This window comes from Hyperolius riggenbachi, chromosome 11 (genome assembly GCF_040937935.1).
Source record: "Hyperolius riggenbachi isolate aHypRig1 chromosome 11, aHypRig1.pri, whole genome shotgun sequence".
NCBI classification, from domain to species: Eukaryota; Metazoa; Chordata; class Amphibia; order Anura; family Hyperoliidae; genus Hyperolius; species Hyperolius riggenbachi.
In genome coordinates, this window is record NC_090656.1 from 226,296,970 (window position 1) to 226,322,945 (window position 25,976).

The 25,976-nt window shown below is 46.5% G+C and overlaps 1 protein-coding gene across 2 annotated transcripts in view; it reads left to right on the top strand.

Moving 5' to 3' along the window:
- Positions 1-25,976, top strand: part of CARS1 (cysteinyl-tRNA synthetase 1) — a 70,599-nt gene that overhangs the window by 21,357 nt on the left and 23,266 nt on the right. For both annotated transcript variants that reach the window (XM_068260661.1, XM_068260662.1), the window contains 12 exons: positions 2,883-2,971; positions 3,875-3,971; positions 5,855-5,953; positions 8,621-8,770; positions 9,023-9,163; positions 11,224-11,312; positions 15,548-15,669; positions 15,762-15,874; positions 18,813-18,941; positions 19,029-19,158; positions 21,305-21,408; positions 23,849-23,946. In XM_068260661.1, coding sequence (XP_068116762.1) covers positions 2,883-2,971; positions 3,875-3,971; positions 5,855-5,953; positions 8,621-8,770; positions 9,023-9,163; positions 11,224-11,312; positions 15,548-15,669; positions 15,762-15,874; positions 18,813-18,941; positions 19,029-19,158; positions 21,305-21,408; positions 23,849-23,946 — 1,361 coding nt within the window. The remainder of the gene's footprint in view (positions 1-2,882; positions 2,972-3,874; positions 3,972-5,854; positions 5,954-8,620; positions 8,771-9,022; positions 9,164-11,223; positions 11,313-15,547; positions 15,670-15,761; positions 15,875-18,812; positions 18,942-19,028; positions 19,159-21,304; positions 21,409-23,848; positions 23,947-25,976) is intronic.

Genomic DNA, 25,976 nt, shown 5'->3' on the forward strand with positions numbered 1-25,976 from the left:
GGGGCACGGCCAGGGAAAGAGAGCTGCCCAATGGCAGCTCTGGAAACCCTGCAGGAATGCCCCTGGCAGGCGTTTTGAACAGGGAATCCCTCTCCCCTATGTTTACCTCTGAGATAGCGACAAATATTTTTACTAAACTCGGGGGGCTATATGCCTCTGTGTCCCATCTGCCCACTTTGGATTCTCTTTACCGGGAAGGAGTTTTAAAGAGAACCCGAGGTGGGTTTGAAGAATATTATCTGCATACAGAGGCTGGATCTGCCTATACGGACCAGCCTCTGTTGCTATCCCAAACCCCCCTAAGGTCCCCCTGCACTCTACAATCCCTCATAAATCACAGCCACGCTGCTGACAAACAGCTTGTCAGAGCTGGCTGTGTTTATCTCTATAGTGTCAGTCTGCTGTTCTCCCCGCCTCCTGCAGAACTCCAGTCCCTGCCTGCATCCCTTCCCTTCCCTGCTGATTGGAGGGAAGGGACGGGGGCAGGGAAGGGAGCTATGCAGGAGGCGGGGGAGCAGCTGAGACTGACACTACAGATGTAAACACAGCCTCACAGCAAGGCTGTGATTTATGAGGGATTGCAGAGTGCAGGGGGACCTTAGTGGGGTTTGGGATAGCAATAGAGGCTGGGCAGTATAGGCAGATCCAGCCTCTGTATGCAGATAACATTCTTTAAACACACCTCGGGTTCTCTTTAAGAAGAGAGGGATGGACTCTGCAATTCTAAACCAGATCCACCCCCCTCATTATAGAAATTAGTATGAAATACAGGAGGATGCCATATCTCCCTGGCAACACATAAGACAATGAGATCAGCTCCAGTTTCAGCATGAGCTCATAAATTCCTGCATATCAAGCTCTGGCAGTTTATTATATTTTGCATTGGAGAAATTAATAACTCCGTTCTGGAAGGATACACAATTATGAATCACCTCTTCAAACACTCATATTTTGTTACCGTAAGTTTCAATTCCCCTTCCTTGCATAAGGTTGGCATTAACAAAACTATTGAAATATGACAAAAATGACCATTATTTATTTCTGTTTTAATCTGTGGTCAATCCACATCTGCTCCCCCTGAAGCGTTTCATGCTGTCAGGGCTAGATTTAGGGCCTGTTTCCACTTGTGCGGTGGGAATCGCCGCGGTAAAAATTTGCATGCGGATGCGAATTTCACATGCGGTTGTATGCAAATTTTTGTGCAAATTCGCATACGATTTGCATGGATGGCGATGTATGCAAATTTAACCATGGCAGTGCCTGTGTGCTTTTCCATTGATTCCATGCGAAATCGTATGCGAATTCGCATGAAAATTTGCATACCAATGCCACATGCGAAATTCCCTATTAAATACATTGTATGCGATTCGCATAGCGGTATGCGAATTCTGATGGCTCTGCCGTGCAGATTTTTTCTGCACAGAAAAACGCAAAGGAATCCTGACAAGTGGAAACAGTCCCATCCACTTGTATTGGCTATGCGAATTTGCATGCGGCCAATGCATGCAGATTCGCTCTAGTGGTGCCGTTAAGTGGAGGGGGGAAACCAGGTTTATGGCAATTAATTCTTCCCTCGGGTCTTTCTCTGGGAGGGGCTGTGGAATTTGTCTCTGAAAGGAACTTATTTGTAACACACACCACCTTTAAGGGGAACTCTGTAGTTCCCATTGCAGGTTTTGCACTGAATTCAGACGAATAGAGATTGTTTGTCACAGTCACTTCTATATCTGTATATCAGAGGATGGCGTTCAACAGCCGTTATTACAAATAAAAGAATACAGTCCAGTACCTTGCATAAATAAGGACAGTCCTCTCAGCATGTGCTTAATCCTGCTCATAAACTTTACTTTCTTCATAAATCTACCGCTATTGGACAAAGAAGCCACCACCTCACCCTTTGTGAGTGGCTCGCCGATTACTAAGACCTTCAATCAGGTCTAGCAGCGCATTGGGACCATTCACGGGTCGTCCCCCACCTCACGATCAATAGATATGGGTCATCCTCTTCCTCAAGATTGCACGTTCCCAGTCAGCATGTACCTAAAAAAAAAATGCTTCACATAGTATAAAACCTGCTAGCAGTTATTGTAAAATGGATTTAAAATGCACTCACATTTCCCATGGAGTATAAAGCGCTTAGAGTAATTTGGACACGGGCTCTCCCCCGCTATTGCCGCCAGGCTGTGCAGTGACTGGTGTGGGACGTCCGCTCTCATCTCCGCCCATCAAACCGCGCACTTTCCTCTTACACCAGCCACACTGTCCGTCTCGTCCTCTCTTCCGCGTCTAAGCCCGCCCTACCGGTTTCGTCAGCCCTGACTCATCAGGGGCGTGGGGTTAGACGCATTGGGAGGTGCTATGAACACGCCACAGTCCCACCCCTCTCCCATACCACTCCCTCCATCGCCGACCCGACCCATTCATTGGCCATCCCCCTGCTGATTGCTAATAGAGAGGGGAGATTCCGTTTACTTCCATATCTGCATGTATTCAGGGGAACCCCAGAGCCAGTGTCTCATTCTTGGGTCTGTATGTTCTAGATGGAGCTATCGTGTTCTAAACAAGCAGTGAGCACCCTGACCATGAGACCCATAACTGTAGAGTGACATTTACTTGGAGGCATTAGACTGCAACGCTTACCTGAAGGCACCAGAGGGCAAAACTTTTCTTTAGGCTCCCCACCGGGTTTAAGGCTCTGCAAAACTTCCATGTATCTATGGATATTTGTGACATGTGAGGGGAGTAGATTCCGTTGTGTGACTTGCTATGTTCTCTTCTGGCAGGGCTGATATTCTCACATTTATAATAATTGATGTGTTTTTCTCTCCATATGGATTTGATAGTGGCCGTCACAGTGAAGATGTTTTGTTTCTCCCCTGTAGGAGCCGTTTGTTCCGCAGAATGGCAATAAGGTGACCTGGTATTGCTGCGGCCCCACAGTATACGATGCCTCCCATATGGGCCATGCCAGGTGTGTATACATCGTGCACGCTTACACTATGTATAGTGGAGAACCAGCCAGTGAGCACAGAGCTGATACCTTGGCTCCGCCTACCTCTGTGATGTTAGTGAAAAGCTGTGGATTCCCTCACCCTCCCCAGCATGTTAAAATAAATTTAAAAGTTACAGAAAGAGCATTGCAAAATGGTTTCTTATTGCTGCCCAGGTAGTTTGACACATGACTTTTATACACACTGCTCGGAGGTGGAACCAAGTCTCCCCAGCAGCTCCTCCCACCTTGCCCCCAAGGAGTCTGATGCTCGGAGGCGGAGGTGTGTCTGTAAAGCCTGAATCCTGCAGTGTTATCTCCCATAGACTAATGATAGGTACTTATACCTGAAAATAGCAGTAGAAAATAGATCTACATATGTAGCATCTATGTCTTGTCTTCAGATGCATTTATAGCTCCTCCCCTTCCCTGCCCCTGAGGTGTCTGTTGCTCAGAGGTGGAGCCGTGTCTGTACAGCCTGTAGATATGTAGTGTTTGTCTTGTCTTCAGATGCATTTATAGCTTCTCCCCCTCCCTGCCCCTGAGGTGTCTGATGCTCAGAGGTGGAGCCGTGTCTGTACAGCCTGTAGATATGTAGCGTTTGTCTTCAGGTGCATTTATAGCTCCTCCCACACCCTTCCCCTGAGGTGTCTGATGCTTGGAGGTGAAGCCATGTCTATTCAGCCTGTAGATATGAAGTGTTTGTCTTGTCTTCAGATGCATTTATAGCTCCTCCCACACCCTTCCCCTGAGGTGTCTGATGCTTGGAGGTGGAGCCATGTCTATTCAGCCTGTAGATATGAAGTGTTTGTGTCTTCAGATGCATTTAAAGCTCCTCCCCACCTGCTTTCCCAGCATTCAATGCATTTTTATCCTATCTTTTAGGTCATATATATCTTTTGATATCCTGCGAAGAGTTTTAAGGGACTATTTCAATTATGATGTTTTTTACTGCATGAATATCACAGACATTGACGACAAGGTGAGTGCCCTGTATGTGACCTCCCGAGGCCTCATGTCCATCCTGTGCAATTTACACACTATACACTATTAATGCCACGTACACACAGTGACCCTTAGTCATTATACGTGATCCTTTCAGGTGATAGTCTTTGTACAATAATATTAAGCATTCCACCCAGATGGGAACGCCTTGGCTGGCTGCTGTTGTATTTCCACACTGCAGCCGAAGGCTCCAGCTTCCCTGTCTCCTCTCCAGCGTTGTGTCTTTACAGTGACTTTGGGTAAACTGTCACCTGAACTAATCACAGAACATCAGTCTGACAAATATCCACAGGGTGTAAGTAGCTAATCTTGTAGCCACCAACAGAGAAATTCTCCATATAGCTGAAATTATTGCAGTTAGAATCATAGCCCTACTAAACCACTATTGGCTCCTCATTTGAGGCCACTCCTCCTATGTGCCTGCCCCCTGGTTTGTCCACTTCCCCCTGTGTATCCGCTCCTCTTATCTGCCTCACCTATCGTGTTTACCACTCCCTCCTTGTCTTTGCCCCTTGTGTGTTTGCACCTTCACGTGTCCTCCTGTTCTCCCCCTGTGTGTCTACGACCCTCCCTGTGTCTCCGCCTCTTAGGCCCGGTTCACATTGGCGTTATTTTGAGGACCACAGCCGGACCACATACTGCGGAAACAGAACGGACGAGAAAGGGTCCAATGTTTATCAATGGATCCGTATGCACTCGTCCGTTCCTCCGCATGCGGATTGCGGTCCGGTCTGCGGTCCGGATTTTTCCAACCTGCGCCGTCCACCGCCGCCGGAATGGATCCGGACAAATTACCCAGCACAACAGGAACCAAAAACGGAAGTGCACAGCACACTTCCGGATGAAAGCTGGTTGTCCTACCCCAATTCCTGTGAGGTTTCTATGGTACAGGCGGCCATCTGGACAGCGAAACACGTGCCCAGTGCCGGACAGCCTCCCAGAGTACCCCCGACCGTCCAGGCGCAGCCCCGCGGGACAAGGGGCATGCAGACCACTGGATCCATGGTCCACACAGCAGTCTCTCTCTCCAAGGATGATGTCCACACAGCAGGCTCTCTCTCCAAGGATGATGTCCACACAGCAGGCTCTCTCTCCAAGGATGATGTCCACACAGCAGGCTCTCTCTCCAAGGATGATGTCCACACAGCAGGCTCTCTCTCCAAGGATGATGTCCACACAGCAGGCTCTCTCTCCAAGGATGATGTCCACACAGCAGGCTCTCTCTCCAAGGATGATGTCCACACAGCAGGCTCTCTCTCCAAGGATGATGTCCACACAGCAGGCTCTCTCCAAAAATGAGGCCAGCACTTTTCCAGACCTTCCAGACCCCTCTTTAAAAACGGAAACAGGTCCAAATCCGCATGCAGAACGGAAGTAAATCTGGATGCAAACTGAACATGAACTGACCAGACCCGGATGGCAAACGGATGTTCTCAGAATGGACCGGAACTAATCCGTGCCACCGGTCAGTATTTGCAGAAAACGCAAGTGTGAACCGGGCCTTAGGCTGCAGCTGCCCAGACAAGCTTCTGTACAACGTTCATTTCCAGAGTGATCTCTCTGGCTGACCAATACTAAAGAGATGTATATGTAGCTTTAGAGGACAGTATTACAGCCATTTCTTAGAAGTCAAGATGGCAGCCTTCATAGTTCGTAATGCAAGCTGAGCTCTCCTGTTTGCATTAACATTCAGATATAAAATGACTTGTTTAGTGATTTCATGGGTTAAGTTTCTTTGTTATAAAGCAGTGTTATCCTTTTAATGTTTGTTTGGATGTTTTATATGGTCTGTATAGGGGTAATTAGAACATACCCTACTTGGTAGGTTTTATTCTTTGCTGTATTTTGTTGCATTTTCAGATCATTAAGCGGGCCAGACAGAACTATTTATTTGAACAGTACAAGGCGAGCCGGCCTCAGCCAGAGGCATTACTGCAGGACGTGAGGACCGCGCTTGTGGTATGTACACAGCTGCTATGTATAAAAGTCACATTAGTTTTAGTTTTCCTGCTCCCATCCCTCAGCTGTTCATTGTCCATGAGGAATACATGCCCTCTGGTGACTGCCAGCGGTAATGCATCCGGGGCAGTTGTTTTTACACAACTTCATTTAAAATTATTCATACTTTAAAAATATAAAAAAAAATAAAAAAAAATTATTACACTTTTTGCCGAATATAAAGGAAAGTACTGGAGACACCAGCCAGTGTGATATCTGTACAGGAAGTGTAGGGGTGTGATATCTGTACGGGAAGTAAGGGTGTGATATCTGTACATGAAGTCTAGGGGGTGTGATATCTGTACATGAAGTCTAGGGGGTGTGATATCTGTACAGGAAGTGGGGGGTGTGGTATCTGTACAGTAAGTGGGGGTGTGGTATCTGTACAGTAAGTGGGGTGTGGTATCTGTACAGGAAGTGGGGGTGTGGTATCTGTACAGGAAGTGGGGGTGTGGTATCTGTACAGGAAGTGGGGGTGTGATATCTGTACAGGAAGTAGGGGGGTGGTATCTGTACAGGAAGTGGGGGTTTGATATATGTACAGGAAGTGGGGGTTTGATATCTGTACAGGAAGTAGGGGGGTGGTATCTGTACAGGAAGTGGGGGTTTGATATATGTACAGGAAGTGGGGGTTTGATATCTGTACAGGAAGTGGGGGTGATATCTGTACTGGAAGTGGGGGTGTGATATCTGTATAGGAAGTGGGGGTGTGATATCTGTACAGGAAGTGGGGGTGTGATATCTGTACAGACAGTGGGGGTGTGATATCTGTACAAGAAGTATAGGTGTGATATCTGTACAGGAAGTGGGGGTGTGCTATCTCTACAGGGAGTAGGGGTGGGATTCATGAAGAAGCATAGGCCACAACTGTCCCATTTTTCGCGGGATTCTCCCGCTTTTGGCCGTTCTATCCCAGTTCCTGATCTCTACGGGCAGAATCCCGGTATTGGCAGGTGCCCTACCAGGAGTAAAAGATAAAAATACCGCATCATTCCGTTAGCTGTGCAGTGTGCAGTCTGCTATTGCTGCAGGCAGCCGTGGTCAGACTGTGCTCCTGGCGTCTGCCTGACAGGTGGGTCCTCTTCAACCTGGCCAGAGCACTGGCTGATCAGCGGCTTCGGTGCTTCTCTGGGTAACTTCTCCTGCTCAGTCAGCTGCTTTGATCTCCCTCTCTCCTTTCGCTCGCTCGCCAGCCTGTGTCTGTCTCTCATCAAGTGACGCTGGCCGGGAGTTAGCGCTGCTCACTGTCCCTGCTGAATGGGTAATTATATCATGCTGCTCACTCCTCTTATCCCCGATCTGCATCTTTCTTTTGTTTTCCAAGGTAACAAGATTAACTCTTGTCAATCTTGTTTTAGCACCTTTATTGGCATTTTATTGCCCTCTCTCTCTGCTTTGCTTACAAAGCACAGTTGCAGTGAGCAAGGCACTTTTTTTCCTGGGACCATCCTTCCCTCTTTTACTAATTTATTTTTGATTCCCCTTGCATTAATTCAAAGCTCCCCACAGTCCCTCTTTCCTCCTCATTTGTTCCTCTTTCAGGACTGATGTACAGAGCTGTGTAATATGTTTTTATGTTTTTTTTTTCTATAGAAAAATATGTTTAATTGACTCTCAACTTTACTCCCATCTTTAAGGACCAGTTCACACGGACCTTTGCCCAACTTCCAGCGGTGTCTCCTTCAGCGGTGTCTTTTTCAAGCTTTTGTCGGCATCCTGTTGTGATTGGCGTTTTTGATTACCACAGGGGGACATGAAGAAGCGGTGGTAATCGACCCTAGACACTGTATGTGGCATCCAGGGTCGCCTGAAACAATGGGAATATCAGGATTAGAATGCTGCGTTCACACAAACGTTGGTAGAAGCCTGATACAAACGCTCCCATTCACTTGAATGGGAGCTTTTAACAACAAGTCTCGGGTGCCAGCGGTAAACGCCCACCAAGCATCTGTCTGAACTGGCCCTTAAATTGATATATTTCTTATTTTTGAATGTTTATATGTAAGAAAATGAAGTAGGAAAGAAAGCACCAGTAAGGTTTGAATTATAAAACACTTTTTTTCTTATAAAATCTTTATGGTATGCGTGACTAGGGGTGTGCCGGGGGCGTGACTAGGGGGTGTGCTGGGGGCGTGAATAGGGGTGTGGCAGGGACATGGCTTAAGTGTCCCTCTTTCTTATCTCAAAATGTTGGGAGGTATGAAGTAGGGGTGTGATATCCGTACAGGAATGAGGGATGTAATATCTGTACAGGGAGTAGGGATGTGATATCTGTTCAGGAAGTGGTGGTGTGATATCTTTACGCAAAGCCTGGGTTTGATATCGCTACAGGAAGTAGGGGTGTGCTATTTGTACAGGAAGTAGGGGTTTGCTATTTGTACAGGAAGTAGAGGTGGGATATCTATACAAGATTTAGGGGTGTGATATCTGTAGAGATAGTAGGGGTGTGATGGGCAGTAATGCTGACCTCTGGCATTTTCCAGCAGACACTGCTCTGTGGCCATAAGAGAATGGCTCTGATAAAATTGTGGGTTTCTGTTATTAATAATATACGAGGGCGTAATTCCCATGATATAAAATTCTGCATACGGATAACGTTCCTTGCTGCTCTCCTGCTCCTCCCCTCAGCCTTTTACACAAAAACTCAGCGAGACGACCGACCCGGACAAGAAGCAGATGCTGGAAAAGATTCACAGTGCGGTGACAGCAGCTCTTCATCCACTGGAAGCTGCAATCGGGAAACCAGAGGCCAGCGAGGAAGTGCAGCGATACGCAGAGGTAAGTGCGCTCACCTGACACCCCCCTCTCATTGTGGAACACAATAGATCTATCGCTGGGCAGGAAGGGAGTGTCCATTGTGTGACCACGCCCTGGTTAGTAGCCACGCCTCCTCTCATATGTGTCAGACTTAGACACATTAGAATAAGTGGGTTCCTACCAGGTTGGAGAATTTAGAGTGGGCAGATATATTTATTTTAATTTTTTTTACAATGTTATATTTACTAATATGTGGTATCCTGACTTATGTAGACTTTGCTGGCGGAGTCTGCGGATCTGCTTTCTGATTGGTTGGATGGCCAAAAAGGAGCCCAGGTGACGGAGAACTCCATCTTCTCTCAGCTGCCCAATTACTGGGAAGGGGAATACCACAAGGACATGGACGCACTGAATGTGAGTGACTCCTCCTCAGTTCCCGACAAAGACATTTTCACATCAAAACTTACATAACTCTGTATTTTCACAACAATATATCATTTGTTTCGGAACTTACTCATTTTCATGAAATGTGTTATATTACAAAAAAAAATTTTTTTCCGAAGATGATGCCACAAAGAAAATGTCCCAATTCCCTCTCGGGAATGGGCACAATGCTCACCCTAATAATGATCATACTAGTTACAGTATTTGAATTCAATACTTAAAGAGGAACTCCAGTGAACATTTTAGTGTTGGCAGGTGATGTACCTGCTGCATGGTTTTTGGCAGTTGGAAACAGCTGCAAACAGCTATTTTCCACAATGCAACAAGGTTCACAGACAGGAAACTGCCCCAAAAAAGTACGTACTTTTCTTGTGGGAGGGGTTTCTTGTGGGAGGGGTTTCACCACAATTTCAGTCATACAGCGCCCCCTGATGGTCTGTTTGTGAAAAAGAATAGATTTCTCATGTAAAAGGGGGTATCAGCTACTGATTGGGATAAAGTTAAATTTTTGGTCGGAGTTTCTCTTTAAACCTTAGAAGAAAAAAAACTGTATAAACTCTGACATTAAAGTGGGCAAATATTATAAAATTGCCTTTTATTACTTGTATTGCGTATGATCTGAGTTGGAGTTGAGCCCGCCCCTTCCTCCTGCACAGCTACTCTCGTTGGCCAGCTGCGGCTGTCAGTGGTCATGTGACATTCCTGTCTGGATTAGTGGCCGGCAGTCAGCCTGTACCGGGCCTCACGTATGGGAACTATTTGTGCTACTTGCCCATAGCCACCAGTTTTTGTCCCATTTACAAATCGACACATTCTAACGAAGCAGAACAAACATTTCAGGGGGATTAACCGTCATTCTAACGTATGCAGAAGAAGGCAAATCCAGGGGACTGATTTCCTGTGTCCATAGACCACTATTAGAGATTTCAGACATGAATTAAAAACTTTACTGGCCACAGAAATGAAAACAGCTTGCAGGTTGTAATAATCACTGCTCTCTGTACCTGCATTGTGTTACTAAACACGTATTCGCTTTAATTATGCTGACTTTTATCCTTCTAGATGGTCCAGATGTTTCCCGGATCTTTGTAGAGCTCACCGTTCCAGCGCAGGGACCCTCTTTTTTTCCTGGCTGCACGGAGTACGAGCTTAACCGGACTGGGCATGTGCGAGTAAGGTCCGCCCATGCCCAATGTAATGAAGCCGCTTGTGCATGGTTTTTTCCTCTGTGCACGTGCGGCTCCAATTCTACTGGGCACGTGCAGAGCTTACTAATGCCTGGATACACTCATCCACAGTGGCACTCATGGCCAGAATAAATCTATTCTGCTTGCTGTTCAACTGGGTATAGACTGACCCTGTGCTGGACCGTGGGCTGTAGGAGGATCTGGGAAAACCTCTCAACCAGTGCTGTCCAACTTCATGGGCAAGGGTGTGTGTCTAGCTCCAGATTTTTCATCTGGAGGGAGCAGAGCATCAATGTCCTGGCTTCAGGGCGGAGCCAAGCACAAACAAAAGGGGGGCCTGACACAAAAAATAGTCCGGCAAGTAAGTGCGGTCCGGGGGTCACATTTGGCCCGCGGGCCGCTAGTTGGACAGCCTGTGCTATACGCTACTGAGGTGTCTAACTTTTTTTTTATTCACTTTAGGTACCCTTTAAGCCATCCATACACTCTCATGTAGGTTTACTATCTGGCTGATGCCTATCGTTTCCCTGGGCAGTGCCACGTTACCTCTTGCGATGTCAGCGGTTATCTGATGGAGTGCGGCTGTGAGCGCCGCAACCACTAGCTTGGTGTTACACAATGCAGTACAGAGATACAGAAAATATTGTTTGGGTGTCACCTCTGTCCTACCCTCCCAGCCCCACCCACTGCGAGTGACGTAGTTCAGCCATTCCTATTATTTGTGAGGCTGGAGGTCCTTTCTCCATATCTGGCTTATTGCTTGTACCATCAGACGTCCCGAGCAGATGAACCCTCACAGCTCTGGAGACTGATATGTTGTACTCTGTGTTTCCTTCTTGTCAGGTCCTGCCTCCCGATGTCCTCACACGAGTCAGCGAATACGTACCGGAAATTGTAGAGTTTGTGCAGAGGATTGTGGGTAATGGCTATGGGTAAGTTCTTCTCCTCCCTCCCTGAAAACCAGCAAATCTCTGTGAGCTCTGCTTTATCCTGATAAATGATCCATTCATTAAGCAGCGTGTAATAAAGGGACATTTCCTGAGAGCCCTTGCATGTCTCCTATTTGCCTGCTATATAGTCATGTTTAGAATAGGAATTGAGGCAGTAGAATCGGCGTTGTTGAGTCCGAGCAATACTTGAGTGAAAAAAAAAAATGCTCAGACTCCTAATACATTGTAATTAAATAAAAATATGTTAAAATGTTCTATTTCTCAGATAATAGGCATCATAAATAACTTGTATGTACATTAATAGCTGTGCTTAGTCCACAAAAATGAAATAATAAACCAATCAAAAAACATTTTACTTGTGCTGATGCAATAAGGCAGTCACCGTATTTTTAAAGTCAGATATACTTAAGTGATAATAATGGCAGTATTTGTATAGCGCCTTTCTCCTGTCGGACTCAAAGCGCTTGTGAGGCAGCCACTAGAGCGCACTCAGTAGGCAGTAGCAGTGTTAAGGAGACTTGCCCAAGAAACTCCTTACTGAAATAGGTGCTGGCTTACTGAACAGGCAGAGCCGAGATTTGAACCCAGGTCTCCTGTGTCAGAGGCAGAGCCCTTAACCATTACACTATCCAGCCACTATCCAGCCAAGTGATTGTGACTGTATATCTGATGTGTACACAGGAATTTTTTATATTTAACCTTCCTGGCGGTAAGCCCGAGCTGAGCTCGGGCTATGCCACGCAGGAGGATTTCTAAGGCCGTGCTGGGCCGATTTGCATAATTTTTTTTTGCAACACGCAGCTAGCACTTTGCTAGCTGCGTGTGCATTCCGATCACCGCCGATTAGCTGCCGATCGCCGTGCCGCGCCCCCCCCCCCCCCCCCCCCCCCCCAGACCCCGTGCGCTGCCTAGCCAATCAGTGCCAGGCAGCGCTGAGGGGTGGATCGGGACTCCCTTAGACGTGACGACGTCGGTGACGTCATCCCGCCCGTCGCCATGGCGACGGGGGAAGCCCTCCAGGAAATCCCGTTCTTCGAACGGGATTTCCTGATCAAAGATCGCCGGAGGCGATCGAAGTGGGTGGGGGGATGCCGCTGCACAGCGGCTATCATGTAGCGAGCCCTAGCCTCGCTACATGATTTAAAAAAAAAAAAAGATTACAGGACACTGCTGCGCTGCCCCCTGGCGGTTTCTAATAGACCGCCAGGAGGGTTCCCTGCTGTAAGACTAAAGCCTGATGTGTAGTTGTATCACTAGTAGGGAAGGTCATTGAGATGCATATAGTTCAGTGTTGATGCAGGTTTATGCAAACTTATGCAGCACGACAATGGACTAATCAAATTCCATCTTTGCAGGAGTTGATTGTGCAACTTTTGTATGAAAATGAAGCAATCAGAATGATTTGCATCTCACTGTCCTTGCCTAGTACTGCGACATCCAGCTGAGCTATTATGCAAGCTGACATTCATATATCATTTTATTATGCCTTTTAGTATATTACAAATGTGTAATACCTTTATGTGAGCTGTAATCTGTTTAAACAAGTGCATTTGAGTGTTGACTTAAAGGACCACTATTGCAAACATTTTAAAATAGGCGTAAACATATATAAATAAGAAGTAAGTTTCCTCCAGAGTAAAATGAGCCATAAATTACTTTTCTCCTATGTTGCTGTCACTTACTGTAGGTAGTAGAAATCTGACAGAACTGACAGGTTTTGGACTAGCTCATCTCCACAGATGGTTTCTCAGGGTTTTGTTAATTTTCAGAAGCACTTAGGGAATGGCAGTTGCTTTGTCCAACTGTCAAAGTGTGCAGTAAGCAGGGAGGCTGGCCAGCATCATTGTATAAATCCTTTTCAGGGAATGTCTTTATAAAGAATAAAAGCCATGCTGAGAATCCCCCATGAAGAGATGGAATAGTTGAAAACCTGTCGGTTCTGTCAGATTTCTGCTACCTACTGTAAGTGACAGCAACATGGCAGAAAAGTAATTTTTCGCTTATTTTACTTTAAAAGAAATACATTTCTTATTTTTATATGTTACATTTGGAATTTTATCATTTTTTGCGATAGTGGCCTGTTAAAGGACAACTGAAGTGAAAATGTATAAGGAGGCTGCCATATTTATTTCCTTTTAAACAATTCTAGTTGCCTGGCAGCCCTGCTGATCTATTTGGTTGCAGTAGTGGCTGAATAACACCAGAAACAAGCATGCAGCTAATCCTATCAGATCTGACAATAATGCTAGAAACACCCAACCTGCTGCATGCTTGTTCAGGGGCTATGGCTAAAAGTATTAGAGGCAGAGAATCAGCAGGACAGCCAGGCAACTGGTATTGCTTAAAAGGAAATAAATATGGCAGCTTCCATATCCCTCTCGCCTTGGGTTCTCTTTAAGGCTGCATTCACAGTGGAAGCTGCGTTGCATTCCTTGTAAAAACACAAACAGAATAAAAAGTCACAGCGCATGTTATACAACCTTTTGGCCCCATTCACACTTGAGCGGAAATCAAGAGATTCCTGCTCAGCGCAAAAAGCTAGCGGTTTTTAAAAACCGCTAGCCCATGTAAGCTCGCGTTTGCGTTTAGCGTTAATCACGTAAAATCACAAAACGGTAGCGGTAATCGCCGACCTTTTGAGGTTTTAGGTGTGAAAGGAGCCTTAGGATCTAATGCACTGCATGCTCTATAAATGTCACATAGACTTGCTATTGCAGTGTGACTTTTTGCATTAAGATGCCCCCATAAAGTCGCACTGTAATGCACTACTGTGAACTTGGTCAGAACATAATATAACACATGTAACTATTGTCAGCTCCTGTACCAATTCTGCATGATTTGCTCATGAAATCCATTAATTTGATATGTTCTTATGTCATCTTAACTTCTAAACGACCGCTCAACGCCAATTGGCGTGAAGTCCTAGGGCGGGTTTTTTGCAGGCGTTTGCACGCGCCTATGCATGCACATCTCCCCTTGAATGAAGGAGCTCTGCTCCGTCATCAGTCTCCCAGCGGCGATCGCCTGTTAGATGGTGAAACCGCCATCTATTTACATTGTACAGCGCTTCGATCTACAGCAGCGCTGTACTGGGTACAGCCGTGTGACGCGGCTGTCCCCCCAGGAGGCAAGAGGATGATCGGCTATCTTAGGCTAATGCCTATGACAGCCGATCGCTGTGATTGGCTGGCAAGGGGAGGGAGAGGCGGGAAAATAAATACATTTAAAAAGGGAAAATTTATTTCATTTTTTTTTAAAAAACAACAAACATACCGGCAAGGATCAGAGCCCACCAACAGAAAGCTCTGTTGGTGGGCAGAAAAAGAGGGGGGGGGGGGGGAATCATTTGTGTGTTAGGCCTCGTTCACATCTGCTGCGCTGAAAAACGTGTTAAAGCGCATGGTAAAAAACGCATGCGCTTGTGCGCGCTTTAGTCCGCGTTTCTGTGCGTTGCGCTGCGCTTCTTTAAAGCACGTTTTGCTTAATGTAGCAGCAGCAGTTGTCAATAAAACTTTGTTTTTGTATGTAAATGTATTTTTTTCTCCAATTAGGGGTAAAAAACGCATGCGCTTCTATGCGCTTGTACGCGCTTCTATGCGCTAAAAAAGCGGACCCATTCACTTGCATTGCTGTGCGCTTTCCAGCTCAACGCACAGAAATGCCTGCAACACTACGTTTATGTAACGCTGCTCAGCGCAGCGCATAGATGTGAACCAGCTACATTTAGTTACATGGAAAAATCAATACCTTGCTGAACGCACAGGGCAGTGCGCTGTGGAAAGCACACAGAAACGGCCCTGATGTGAACGAGGCCTTAGGTTGTAAGGCCCTGCAGCAAGGCCTTAAAGCTACAGTGGCCTAAATTGTAAAAAAAAAATAGCTTGGTCACTAGGGGGTTATAAGCATACAGTCCTCAATTGGTTAATATAGCTTTAAAATTCCTAAGCTTTGTCAGCAATAAAATGCCTTTCATGTTACATACTTTCAGGCAACAAGATTGTTATATGCAAATTAGAGGAGTCGAGGAGTTGGTGGTATAATAATCTGAGGAGTTGGATGATTTATGTAGTGGCTCCACAGCCCTGGTAGGAATAATTTGCAGAGCTTCCCCTGTTAGTATAGTCCTGCTGTGATCTGGTAGTGACGATCTGTGAGTTACTGTCTGCTCTGATGAAGCCATGTGCGACTTTAATATAAGAAAACGTGTTCTCCTCCAGGTATGTGTCCAACGGCTCTGTGTACTTCAGTACGGCCAAATTCCACGCCAGCGATAACCACTACTATGCCAAGCTGGTGCCAGAGGCCGTCGGGGATCAGAAGGCCCTTCAGGAGGGAGAAGGTAGCAGAATCTCTTCTATAAATAAAGCTGGTATTGTGGGCTGAAGGTGACCTCACTGTATACTCACCTGTCTATCCATCCCCTCCACACAGGAGACCTCAGCATCTCTGCAGATCGGCTCAGCGAGAAGCAATCGCCCAACGACTTTGCCCTGTGGAAAGCCTCTAAACCCGGCGAGCCGTCCTGGGATTCTCCATGGGGAAAGGTAGAGTCAAGCTGATTTCTTATCCTGGCACTTAATCTCCTTAGCGGTTATCACTAGTTAAGCTCGGGGTGGAAAAACAAGCTAGGATAGGTTATCCCAAGCTGAATTAGTGGTAGCCGCCAGGAGGTCTATGCAGAGCAATGCATTTTAAAGGATACCACAGCCGACAGGCTGTGGTATAATAGAAGCTGCAGTGTGTAGGGATAGAAAAACACATACTTACTGCTTCCCTCGCTCCCTGCCGTCGGGTCCCGATCGTCTCCTACAGCTGCCGGTACCGGCCCGACTCTCCTGACCTTCCACCCGGACATACTGTGCTGCGCATCCTATACTCTTCGCTTCTGCCGTCCCATCATGACGGCAGAAGTACGGACCCTCCCCCGCCTCCTCCTCTCCCAGCGTGTGCGCTCCAGTATAAAGCTAGCGTGACATGCTAGCTGGAGTAGCGCTGGGAGCGGCCATTTGGTGACGGAGCGGAGGGGGAGTGAGTGCCTGCTACCCCCGTTTATCCCATGATGGCACGGCAGAAGCGAAGAGTATAGGACATGCTGCGCATGCGCAGCGCAGTATATCCCGGTGAAAGGTCAGGAGAGTCGGGCCGGTACCGGCAGCTGTAGGAGACGAGCGGGACCCGACGGCAGGGAACGAGGGAAGCGGTAAGTATGTGTATTTCTTTCTCTACACATTGCAGCTTCTATTATACCACAGCCTGTCGGCTGTGGAATCCTTTAACTCACCTACTAGAAGATCCTGACGTCGGCTGCCTTTCTTCTTCCGCTCCTCCGAGGCTCTTCTTCCCCTGGTGAGATTGCCATCTTTCACCATGACGACAGCTGGCAATCTCACTATAGGGTTACAGCGCCACCAGGAGGATGGAGGGAGAACTGCAGCGCTGGATCCCAGGGAGGTGAGTGAGTGCTGGGCTGCTGCAGATCTCTCTGCAGTGTAATTATTTTTATTTTTTTTCCAGGTTTTAGGATCTAAAGGCATGCTAAAAAATTGCACCGCTTTTAGACAAGAAAATCCGAAAATAATTAGACCGCCAAGGGGGTTAAAGGACAACTGAATTGAAAGGATATAGAGGCCGCCATATTTATTTCCTTTTAAACAATACCAGTTGCCTGGCAGCCCTGCTAGTCTTTTTGGCTGCAGTAGTGTCTGAATAACACCAGAAACGAGCATGCAGCTAATCTTGCCAGATCTGACAATGTCAGAAACACCTGATCTGCTGCATGCTTGTTCAGGGGATATGGCTTAGATTATTAGAGGCAGAAGATCAGCAGGACAGCCAGGCAACTGGTATTGTTTAAAAGGAAATAAATATGGCACATGCGTAATATGTCGGCGCTATATAAATACTAAAAATAATAATAATAATAATAATGGCAGCCTCCATATCTCTTTCGCTACAGTTGTTTTTTAAAGAATGACGCCAGCCAAGGCCAGGATACCTGAATAATGGGGGAGAGGAAAAAGTTCAAGGACCCCTGAAGTGAAAGGAGTATGGGGGCTGATATATTTATTTCCTGTTAAACAATACCAGTTGCCTGGCAGCCCTGCTGATCTCTTTGGCCGCAGAAGTGTCTGAATCACTCACCTAAAAACAAGCATGCGGCTAATCCAGTCACAATTCAGTCAGAGCACCTGATCTGCTGCATGCTTGTTCAGGGGCTATGGTTAAAAGTGTAAGGGGCAGAGGATCAGCGGGACAGCCAGGTAATGTGCATTGTTTAAAAGGTAATAAACATGGCAGCCTCCACATCTCTCTCACTTCAGGTGTCCTTTGAGGAGCCAGTGACAGTGAGTGGATGATCCGTTCCCTCCACCTGATGTAATGCCATGGCTGCTGAAACATGGCAGCTGCACAGAACTGGTACAAACCGTCTACAGAAAGGCATTGTATAATGTGGGTACTGCGGGGTCACACCGTATCTCATACAAATTCTGTTCTCAGATTATATGGTTACTCCTCAGACTGTTACAGAGTCTACATAGTGGCATGTAACTGAAGTAACTGCACAGGCCAGCCACAAACACAGTGAATCCAGCGCTGGAGACTTGGGCGCCACCATAGGCCATAATAGGAATTACATCTATAGCAGCGCACAGGGAGTAACTTTGGCGCCGTCAGACGGAGCTGAAGTTACTTTTAAAACACAATAATTTGGCCTCCAGCAATAGCTGGAAGCCGAATTATTTCATTCCCCACCATCCATGGTAGCCTGGAGGGGGAATAGTATTTAACGCCGCCGGGACTTGTGCAGCAGCAGGATCAGCCATATACCGGCTGTACCCTGTGCCCAAGTCTACCGGCGGCGATTCCTCTCGTATGCTGCCAGCCACGTGTCTTGTATTTGCTGGAACTTAGTAGGTGCACCTCATTTTTTATAAGTAACCCTTTAAAGAGGAACTTCATTCCAATCAGTAGCTGATGCCCCCTTTCCCACGAGAAATATTTACCTTTTCTCTAATAGATCATCAGTGGGGTGATCTGTGGCTGATATTGTGGTAAAACTCCTCCCACAGTGTGATGTCATGACCATGGTCCTGACAGTTTCCTGTCTGTGAGCCTTCTTGCATTGTGGGAAATAACGGCTTTTTCCAACTGCCAGGCAAGCAGTATCTCCCTCTATGCTTAGAACTCTCAGTAATGAACATTCCACACAGATCACCTGGCACAAGTAAAGATGTCACCACCAGAATGTAAATCAGGAAGAGGAAAGATTTTACAGACACTGATAATCTATAAATGAATATTATAAACAATAAGCAGTTTTATTCATTATGTTATCTCCACTGCAGCGCTTCTTTAATAAAAGATGACTTGATTAATTGCCCCATTCAAGGTAGTAAGTGAGGGTGTACCATTATCCACTATAAAGCTCGCTTTTATGCACATCAGGCTGCTTATGTGTCTCACACTGTTGTTGTATCGCAGGGTCGGCCTGGGTGGCACATCGAGTGCTCAGCGATGGCGGGCTCTATCTTCGGAGAATCCATGGACATTCACGGGGGAGGCTTTGATCTGCGATTCCCCCATCATGACAACGAGTTGGCTCAGTCAGAGGTAGGATTGGATGAGAGTTTCCCCAGTTGTGTGGCTGAGTTTGTGCATTTCCTCTTCCTGTCAGCTGACCAGTGTCACTTCTTCTAGGCCTACTTTGATAACGACCACTGGGTGCGCTACTTCCTGCATACGGGTCACCTGACCATCGCGGGCTGCAAAATGTCCAAATCACTGAAGAACTTCATCACTATAAAAGATGCCCTGCGGAGAAACACAGGTAGCGACCGCAGCTCCTCCGGGAGATGGTTGAGTGGATTACGTATATCCTTGAATATGAGTCGACATCATGTATAAGTCGACTCCAATATTGGACCCTCTTAAGCTGGATTTTTTTTTATTGGCTCAAGTATAAGTCTACCAGGAAGAATAAACAGCTGCACTTAAGGCCCATGAGGGGTTAATAACTGTGCTGCATACAGTATTGCAGCCATTAACCCCTCATGTTACTTAAAGAGACACTAAAGCGGAAAAAAATGATGATATTATGATTTGTATGTGTAGTACAGCTAAGAAAAAAAACATTAAGATCAGATACATCAGTCTAATTGTTTCCAGTACAGGAAGAGTTGAGAAACTCCAGTTGTTATCTCTATGCAAAAAAGCTATTAAGCTCTCCGACTAACTTAAGGTGCCCATACACTCGTCAGATTGGCAGCAGACAGATAAGAAATGCATCTGATGATCTATCTGATGCGTTTTTAGAACATTTTTTACCAGGATAGAATTCCAATAGATTTCAGTTTGAAATCTGTTGAAATTCGATCTGATGGCATTTTTTGCCATCAGATTTCCATTAAGGCCAATGCAAACTGATAAGCAATCTCATCAGATCGACCTAAATTTTCCACCCTGCTAGTTCGATGGAAATCCATCGAAATCGATCGAAATCGGCCGTCGATCGGTCGATTGGCCAACCGATTTGCGATCGATCGATCGATCGATCGCGATCGATCGGTCGGCCAGAAAATCGGCTGAGTGTATGGGCTGCTTTAGTCATGGAGAGGGCTGTTATCTGACTTTTATTATCTCAACTGTAATTGAACTGTTTACTTTTCCTCTGCCAGAGGAGAGGTCATTACTTCACAGACTGCTCTGAAAGACTCATTTTAAATGCTGAGTGTTGTGTAATCTGCACATATTATAGAATGATGCAAAGTTAGAAAAAACACTATATACCTGAAAATAAAAATATGAGAATATTTTCTTTGCTGCTAATCTTCTAGTAATTATTCATAGTACACAACCAATTCATTATATCATATATTTTTTTTCCGCTTCAGTGTCTCTTTAAAGGGAATGTCCAGGCTCAATTAAAAAAAAGATCTACTTACCTGGGCTTCCTCCAGCCCCTGGCAGCTGACATGTCCCACGCTGCGGGCTTCCGGTGCAGGGGCCAACCTAGCCAGGTTCACATTCAATTTGACCGATGTTGTGCCTCCATGCTCTGAATGCAAAAATCGATTAAGAGTCGATCGAATGGCATGTGAACAGCAGCTGATTCCTGTGCGATTGACAGATATCTTGCATCCTGCTCAATCGACTAAGCTGGTCGATTTGACATCAAATCAGCCACTTTTCATCGATTGGGAATTCCGGAACACACACGATTTCTTCTCGATTCTATAAAATGATCTAACTGAATAGTCAATCATACAGCCAAGTCACTGGATGCATGGCTACCTTTAGTGTTTAACAAAATGCGGCTCTGTAGTCATGTGATTGTCGTCTCCCGGACCTCGGCGTGAGAGAGTAAAGCCGGGACCCCACCCCTCAGGTGACATTGCAGGGCCGAGGCTGTACAAATGCGTCTCCAGGTGTAGGGTAGCAGCGCACTCTGTTGCTATGCAGGGCGGTGACGGTGCAATGCACAAGTATCATCACGCAGCAGGCGGGTTGGGGGCATTGCTGTAGGCTGAGTTGATCCACTGCGCTGATCGCTGGATGGGGTGTCTGGGGGGGCCGTACATACGCTAGGTTCTCAGCGGATGCGGTTATAATCATTTCACCTAGCGTGTTTACACTGCAGAGATACAGGAAACTCCTCCCCTTCATTCTGCCAGCCCGTGACACGTTGTCCCTTGTGCCCCTCCTCCATGGCAGCGAGAGTCTGTTTCTTACATCCTCCCGGCTTAGAATAGAGCTCAGGGTGCATACAGCAGACAGGGGGGTTATGAGGCAGGGTGGTACACTGAGTCACAGTTTCAGGCAGTGGAACTGTAAGCACACTGCAATGTACAAGGAAACTGGTGGAAAGGATCATCCCAGCTTAACTCTCCTACTAAAATGAGATATTTCACATTATTCCCCTGGAACTGTACACGTGTGTGAACCCAGCCTAACCCTGCAGCCATTTCTTCCCACAGCCCGGCAGCTGCGTCTGGCGTTCCTCATGCACTCCTGGAAGGACACGCTGGATTATTCCACCAACACGATGGAGTCTGCCGTCCAATACGAGAAATTCATGAGTGTAAGTGGCCTCTTGCTGTGACTTAAAGGGGCACTATGGTGAAAAATTGTAAAATTTAAATTATGTGCAAACCTATACAAATAAGAAATTTCTTCCAGAGTAAAATGAGCCATAAATTACTTTTCTCCTATGTTGCTGTCACTTACAGTAGGTTGTAGAAATCTGACAGAAGCGACAGGTTTTGGACTAGTCCATCTCTTTATAGAGGATTCTCAGCAAGGCTTTTATTCTTTATAAAGATTTTCCCTAAAAAGGATTAAAACAATTACCCTGGCCAGCTTCCCTGCTCACTACACAGTTTTTTGGCAGTTGTGCAAAGCAACTGCCATTCACTAAGTGCTTTTGAAAATAAATAAATTCCTGAGAATCCCCTATGAAGAGATGGGTTAGTCCAAAACCTGTTGCTTCTGTCAGATTTCTACTACCTACTGTAAGTGACAGCAACGTAGGGGAAAAGTAATTTATGGCTCATTTTACTCCGAAAAAAACATACTTCTTATTTGTATATGTTTGCACATATTTTTAATTTTACAATTTTTCGCCATAGTGCCCCTTTAAGGGGAGCTCTGGATAAAATCTAAGAAAGACTGTGTGTTTGTGTGTGTTTGTGTCCAGTACACAACTGGACAGCATAAACTCCTCCCAATAGCACTACTGCTAGTGTACTGCTTTAAAGAGAACCCGAGGTGGGTTCTAAGAATGCTATCAGCATACTGAGGCTGGGTCTGCATATAATGCCCAGCCTCTGTTGCTATACCGATTTCCCCCCCCCCCCCCCTAAGCCCCCCCCCTGCACTCTGCTTGCCCCCCATAAATCAAACGCCGAGCTGTGGAGACACAGCGTGTTGCAGCCGGGTGTTTACCTCTGCATCTGTCAGTCTCTGCCGCTTCCCCGCCTCCTCTATAGCTCCAGTCCCCGCCCGCGTCCCTTCCCTCCAATCAGCGGGGAGGGAAGGGACGCGGGTGGGGACCAGAGCTATGGAGGAGGCGGGGAAGCGGCAGAGACTGATAGATGCAGAGGTAAACAGCCGGCTGTGACACGCTGTGTGTCGACAGCTCGGTGTATGATTTATGGGGGGCAAGCAGAGCGCAGGGGGGCCTTTGGGGGGAACTGTATAGCAACAGAGGCTGGGCAGTATATGCAGATCCAGCCTCTGTATGCGGATAGCATTCTTAGAACCCACCTCTGGTTCTCTTTAAAGAGAACCCGAGGTGGGGATCGTACAAAGAAATCTATACACAGAGGCTGGGTCTGGCTATAGTGCCCAGCCTCTGTTGCTAGTTGAATCCCCCTGAAGTGCCCCCTGCGCTCCGCTCTCCCCCATAAATTACGGCCGCGCTGTTTACCTTACTAATGTCACTCACGCCGCTCCCCCCGCCTCCTGCAGAGCGCCGGTCCCCACCCGCGTCCCTTCCCTCCAATCAGCGGCGAGGGAAGGGACGTGGGCGGAGGCCGGCGCTCTGCAGGAGGCGTGGGAGCGCCATGAGTGACACTAGTGAGGTAAATACAGCCCGCTGCGACACGCTGTGTATCGCCAGCACGGCTGTAATTTATGGGGGAGAGCAGAGCGCAGGGGGGACTTAGCGAGGATTCACCTACCAACAGAGGCTGGGCACTATAGTCAGACCCAGCCTCTGTGTATAGATTTCTTTGTACGATCCCCACCTCGGGTTCTCTTTAAGGCTGACATGGTGTTATTGTCAGGATACTGAAAGAATTTGAAAGCAGACACAGGACTTCACTTCCCATGATCCCTAGTTGTTACTTTTAGGCTGCTTCCACACTGTATATTGGCGTTAGCGGTGCGTCGCGCACATCACACTGCCAAAAACAGGCCTTCAGGGAACACCGCGTTAGTACACGGTGTTCTCTGGCAATCAGCCAAGCAGGAAGTGATGCGCACTTGCGGTCACTTCCTGTTTCGGGTAGGTGGAAGCGTAGTGTAAAAGTACACTTCTGCGCGCTACGATGCCAACTTTTTTTTTTTTGTAAAGAAAAGTGTGTCGCCCTAGACTAACATGACTTCCGGGCTGACGCAGATCGCTGCGGGTCCCACACGGTACCTTAGTTCTGCGCTAGTGTTAAATTGGTATGGACTTCCCTATAAGGATACATTAGGCTGCAGTAGCATTGCGTCAGTTTGCCACACCACGCCAGTGCGAAAGGGCCCTCAGTTAGAAGCATCCAGCAAACAATAGCGAGTTATGATGGTCAGTGACAATGATAGGAGTAAATCATGTGACATTCTTTATATTAGGTGTTCTGGTATTGGTCTACATAAAGGGGGATTCCAGTGGTAGCAGAAACCGTAGAGGGACAGGAAGCTTTGCTGCTTTGGGCCAAAGGAGCCATTTTTGATTGAGTATAAGTGTATACCTGTCAGTGCATTTACATGTGCCGGAGTTGAAGGTTAAAGCAACGGTGGGTTTTGTTTTCCAGGAATTCTTTTTAAATGTGAAGGATGTCCTGAGGACCCCGACAGATACCACCGGCCGCTTTGTGCGATGGGAATCCACGGAGATCGACCTGAACAACAGGTGGGGCTCAGTCACTGCACTGGCTGGCCCATGGCTTAGTGATACACGTGTGGACCGCTGCACAGACCTGTATTTCCAGAAGTCAGAGGTCGCCGGCCTCTCTGGATTCCCTCTCCTGCTGGGGATGTTACAGGGCTACATAACAATACACAGCAATATATAGATGGAGGAAGTGAATCTGATGCTGAAACCAGGATACTTAATGTAAAAGTATCCAGAATAATTTACTGCATTCTACTATATGTCACTACAGGGCCTCTTTACTGCATTCAACTATATGTCACTACAGGGCCTCTTTACTGCATTCAACTATGTCACTACAGGGCCTTTTTACTGCATTCAACTATGTCACTACAGGGCCTCTTTACTGCATTCTGCTATATGTCACTACAGGGCCTCTTTACTGCATTCAACTATATGTCACTACAGGGCCTCTTTACTGCATTCTACTATATGTCACTACAGGGCCTCTTTACTGCATTCTACTATATGTCACTACAGGGCCCCTTTACTGCATTCTGCTATATGTCACTACAGGGCCTCTTTACTGCATTCTACTATATGTCACTACAGGGCCTCTTTACTGCATTCTGCTATATGTCACTACAGGGCCTCTTTACTGCATTCTGCTATATGTCACTACAGGGCCTCTTTACTGCATTCAACTATATGTCACTACTGGGCCTTTTTACTGCATTCAACTATGTCACTACAGGGCCTCTTTACTGCATTCTGCTATATGTCACTACAGGGCCTCTTTACTGCATTCTGCTATATGTCACTACAGGGCCTCTTTACTGCATTCAACTATATGTCACTACAGGGCCTCTTTACTGCATTCAACTATATGTCACTACAGGGCCTCTTCACTGCATTCAACTATGTCACTACAGGGCCTTTTTACTGCATTCAACTATGTCACTACAGGGCCTTTTTACTGCATTCAACTATGTCACTACAGGGCCTCTTTACTGCATTCTGCTATATGTCACTACAGGGCCTCTTTACTGCATTCTGCTATATGTCACTACAGGGCCTCTTTACTGCATTCAACTATATGTCACTACTGGGCCTTTTTACTGCATTCAACTATGTCACTACAGGGCCTCTTTACTGCATTCTGCTATATGTCACTACAGGGCCTCTTTACTGCATTCTGCTATATGTCACTACAGGGCCTCTTTACTGCATTCTATTATATGACACTACAGGGCCTCTTTACTGCATTCTGCTATATGTCACTACAGGGCCTCTTTACTGCATTCTACTATATGTCACTACAGGGCCTCTTTACTGCATTCTGCTATATGTCACTACAGGGCCTCTTTACTGCATTCTACTATATGTCACTACAGAGCTTCTTTACTGCATTCTGCTATATGTCACTACAGGACATCTTTGCTGCATTCTACTATATGTCACTACAGGGCCTCTTTACTGCATTCTGCTATATGTCACTACAGGGCCTCTTTACTGCATTCTACTATATGTCACTACAGGGCCTCTTTACTGCATTCTGCTATATGTCACTACAGGGCCTCTTTACTGCATTCTACTATATGTCACTACAGAGCTTCTTTACTACATTCTGCTATATGTCACTACAGGGCCTCTTTAGTGCATTTTGCTATATGTCACTACAGGGCCTCTTTACTGCATTCTACTATATGTCACTACAGGATCTCTTTAATACAAGCATGATGAAGTGGTGTAGCCTTGTCACTGTGTGGGCGGGGATAGGAGGGGCCTAAAGTCTTTCCTGCAGTCATTAGATGCTAAAATTCACGGAGGGCACCTGGCAAACCAGAACCAAGTTCAGGCGGATAGAAATAAGGTAATGGCTTGTCAGTGTGTTTAATGCAGGCATTATGCTTTTCAGATATACGCTGAAGGCCTAGTTCAGACGTATGTTTTAAATGTCTATTGCGTATCATACACATAGGTATGTGCATATAGCTCCACCCCAAGAGGCGTGTCTATAGCAGTATGCTCGGTGTGGATTTCACTCCTGGGATTGCAGAGCTTGTGCA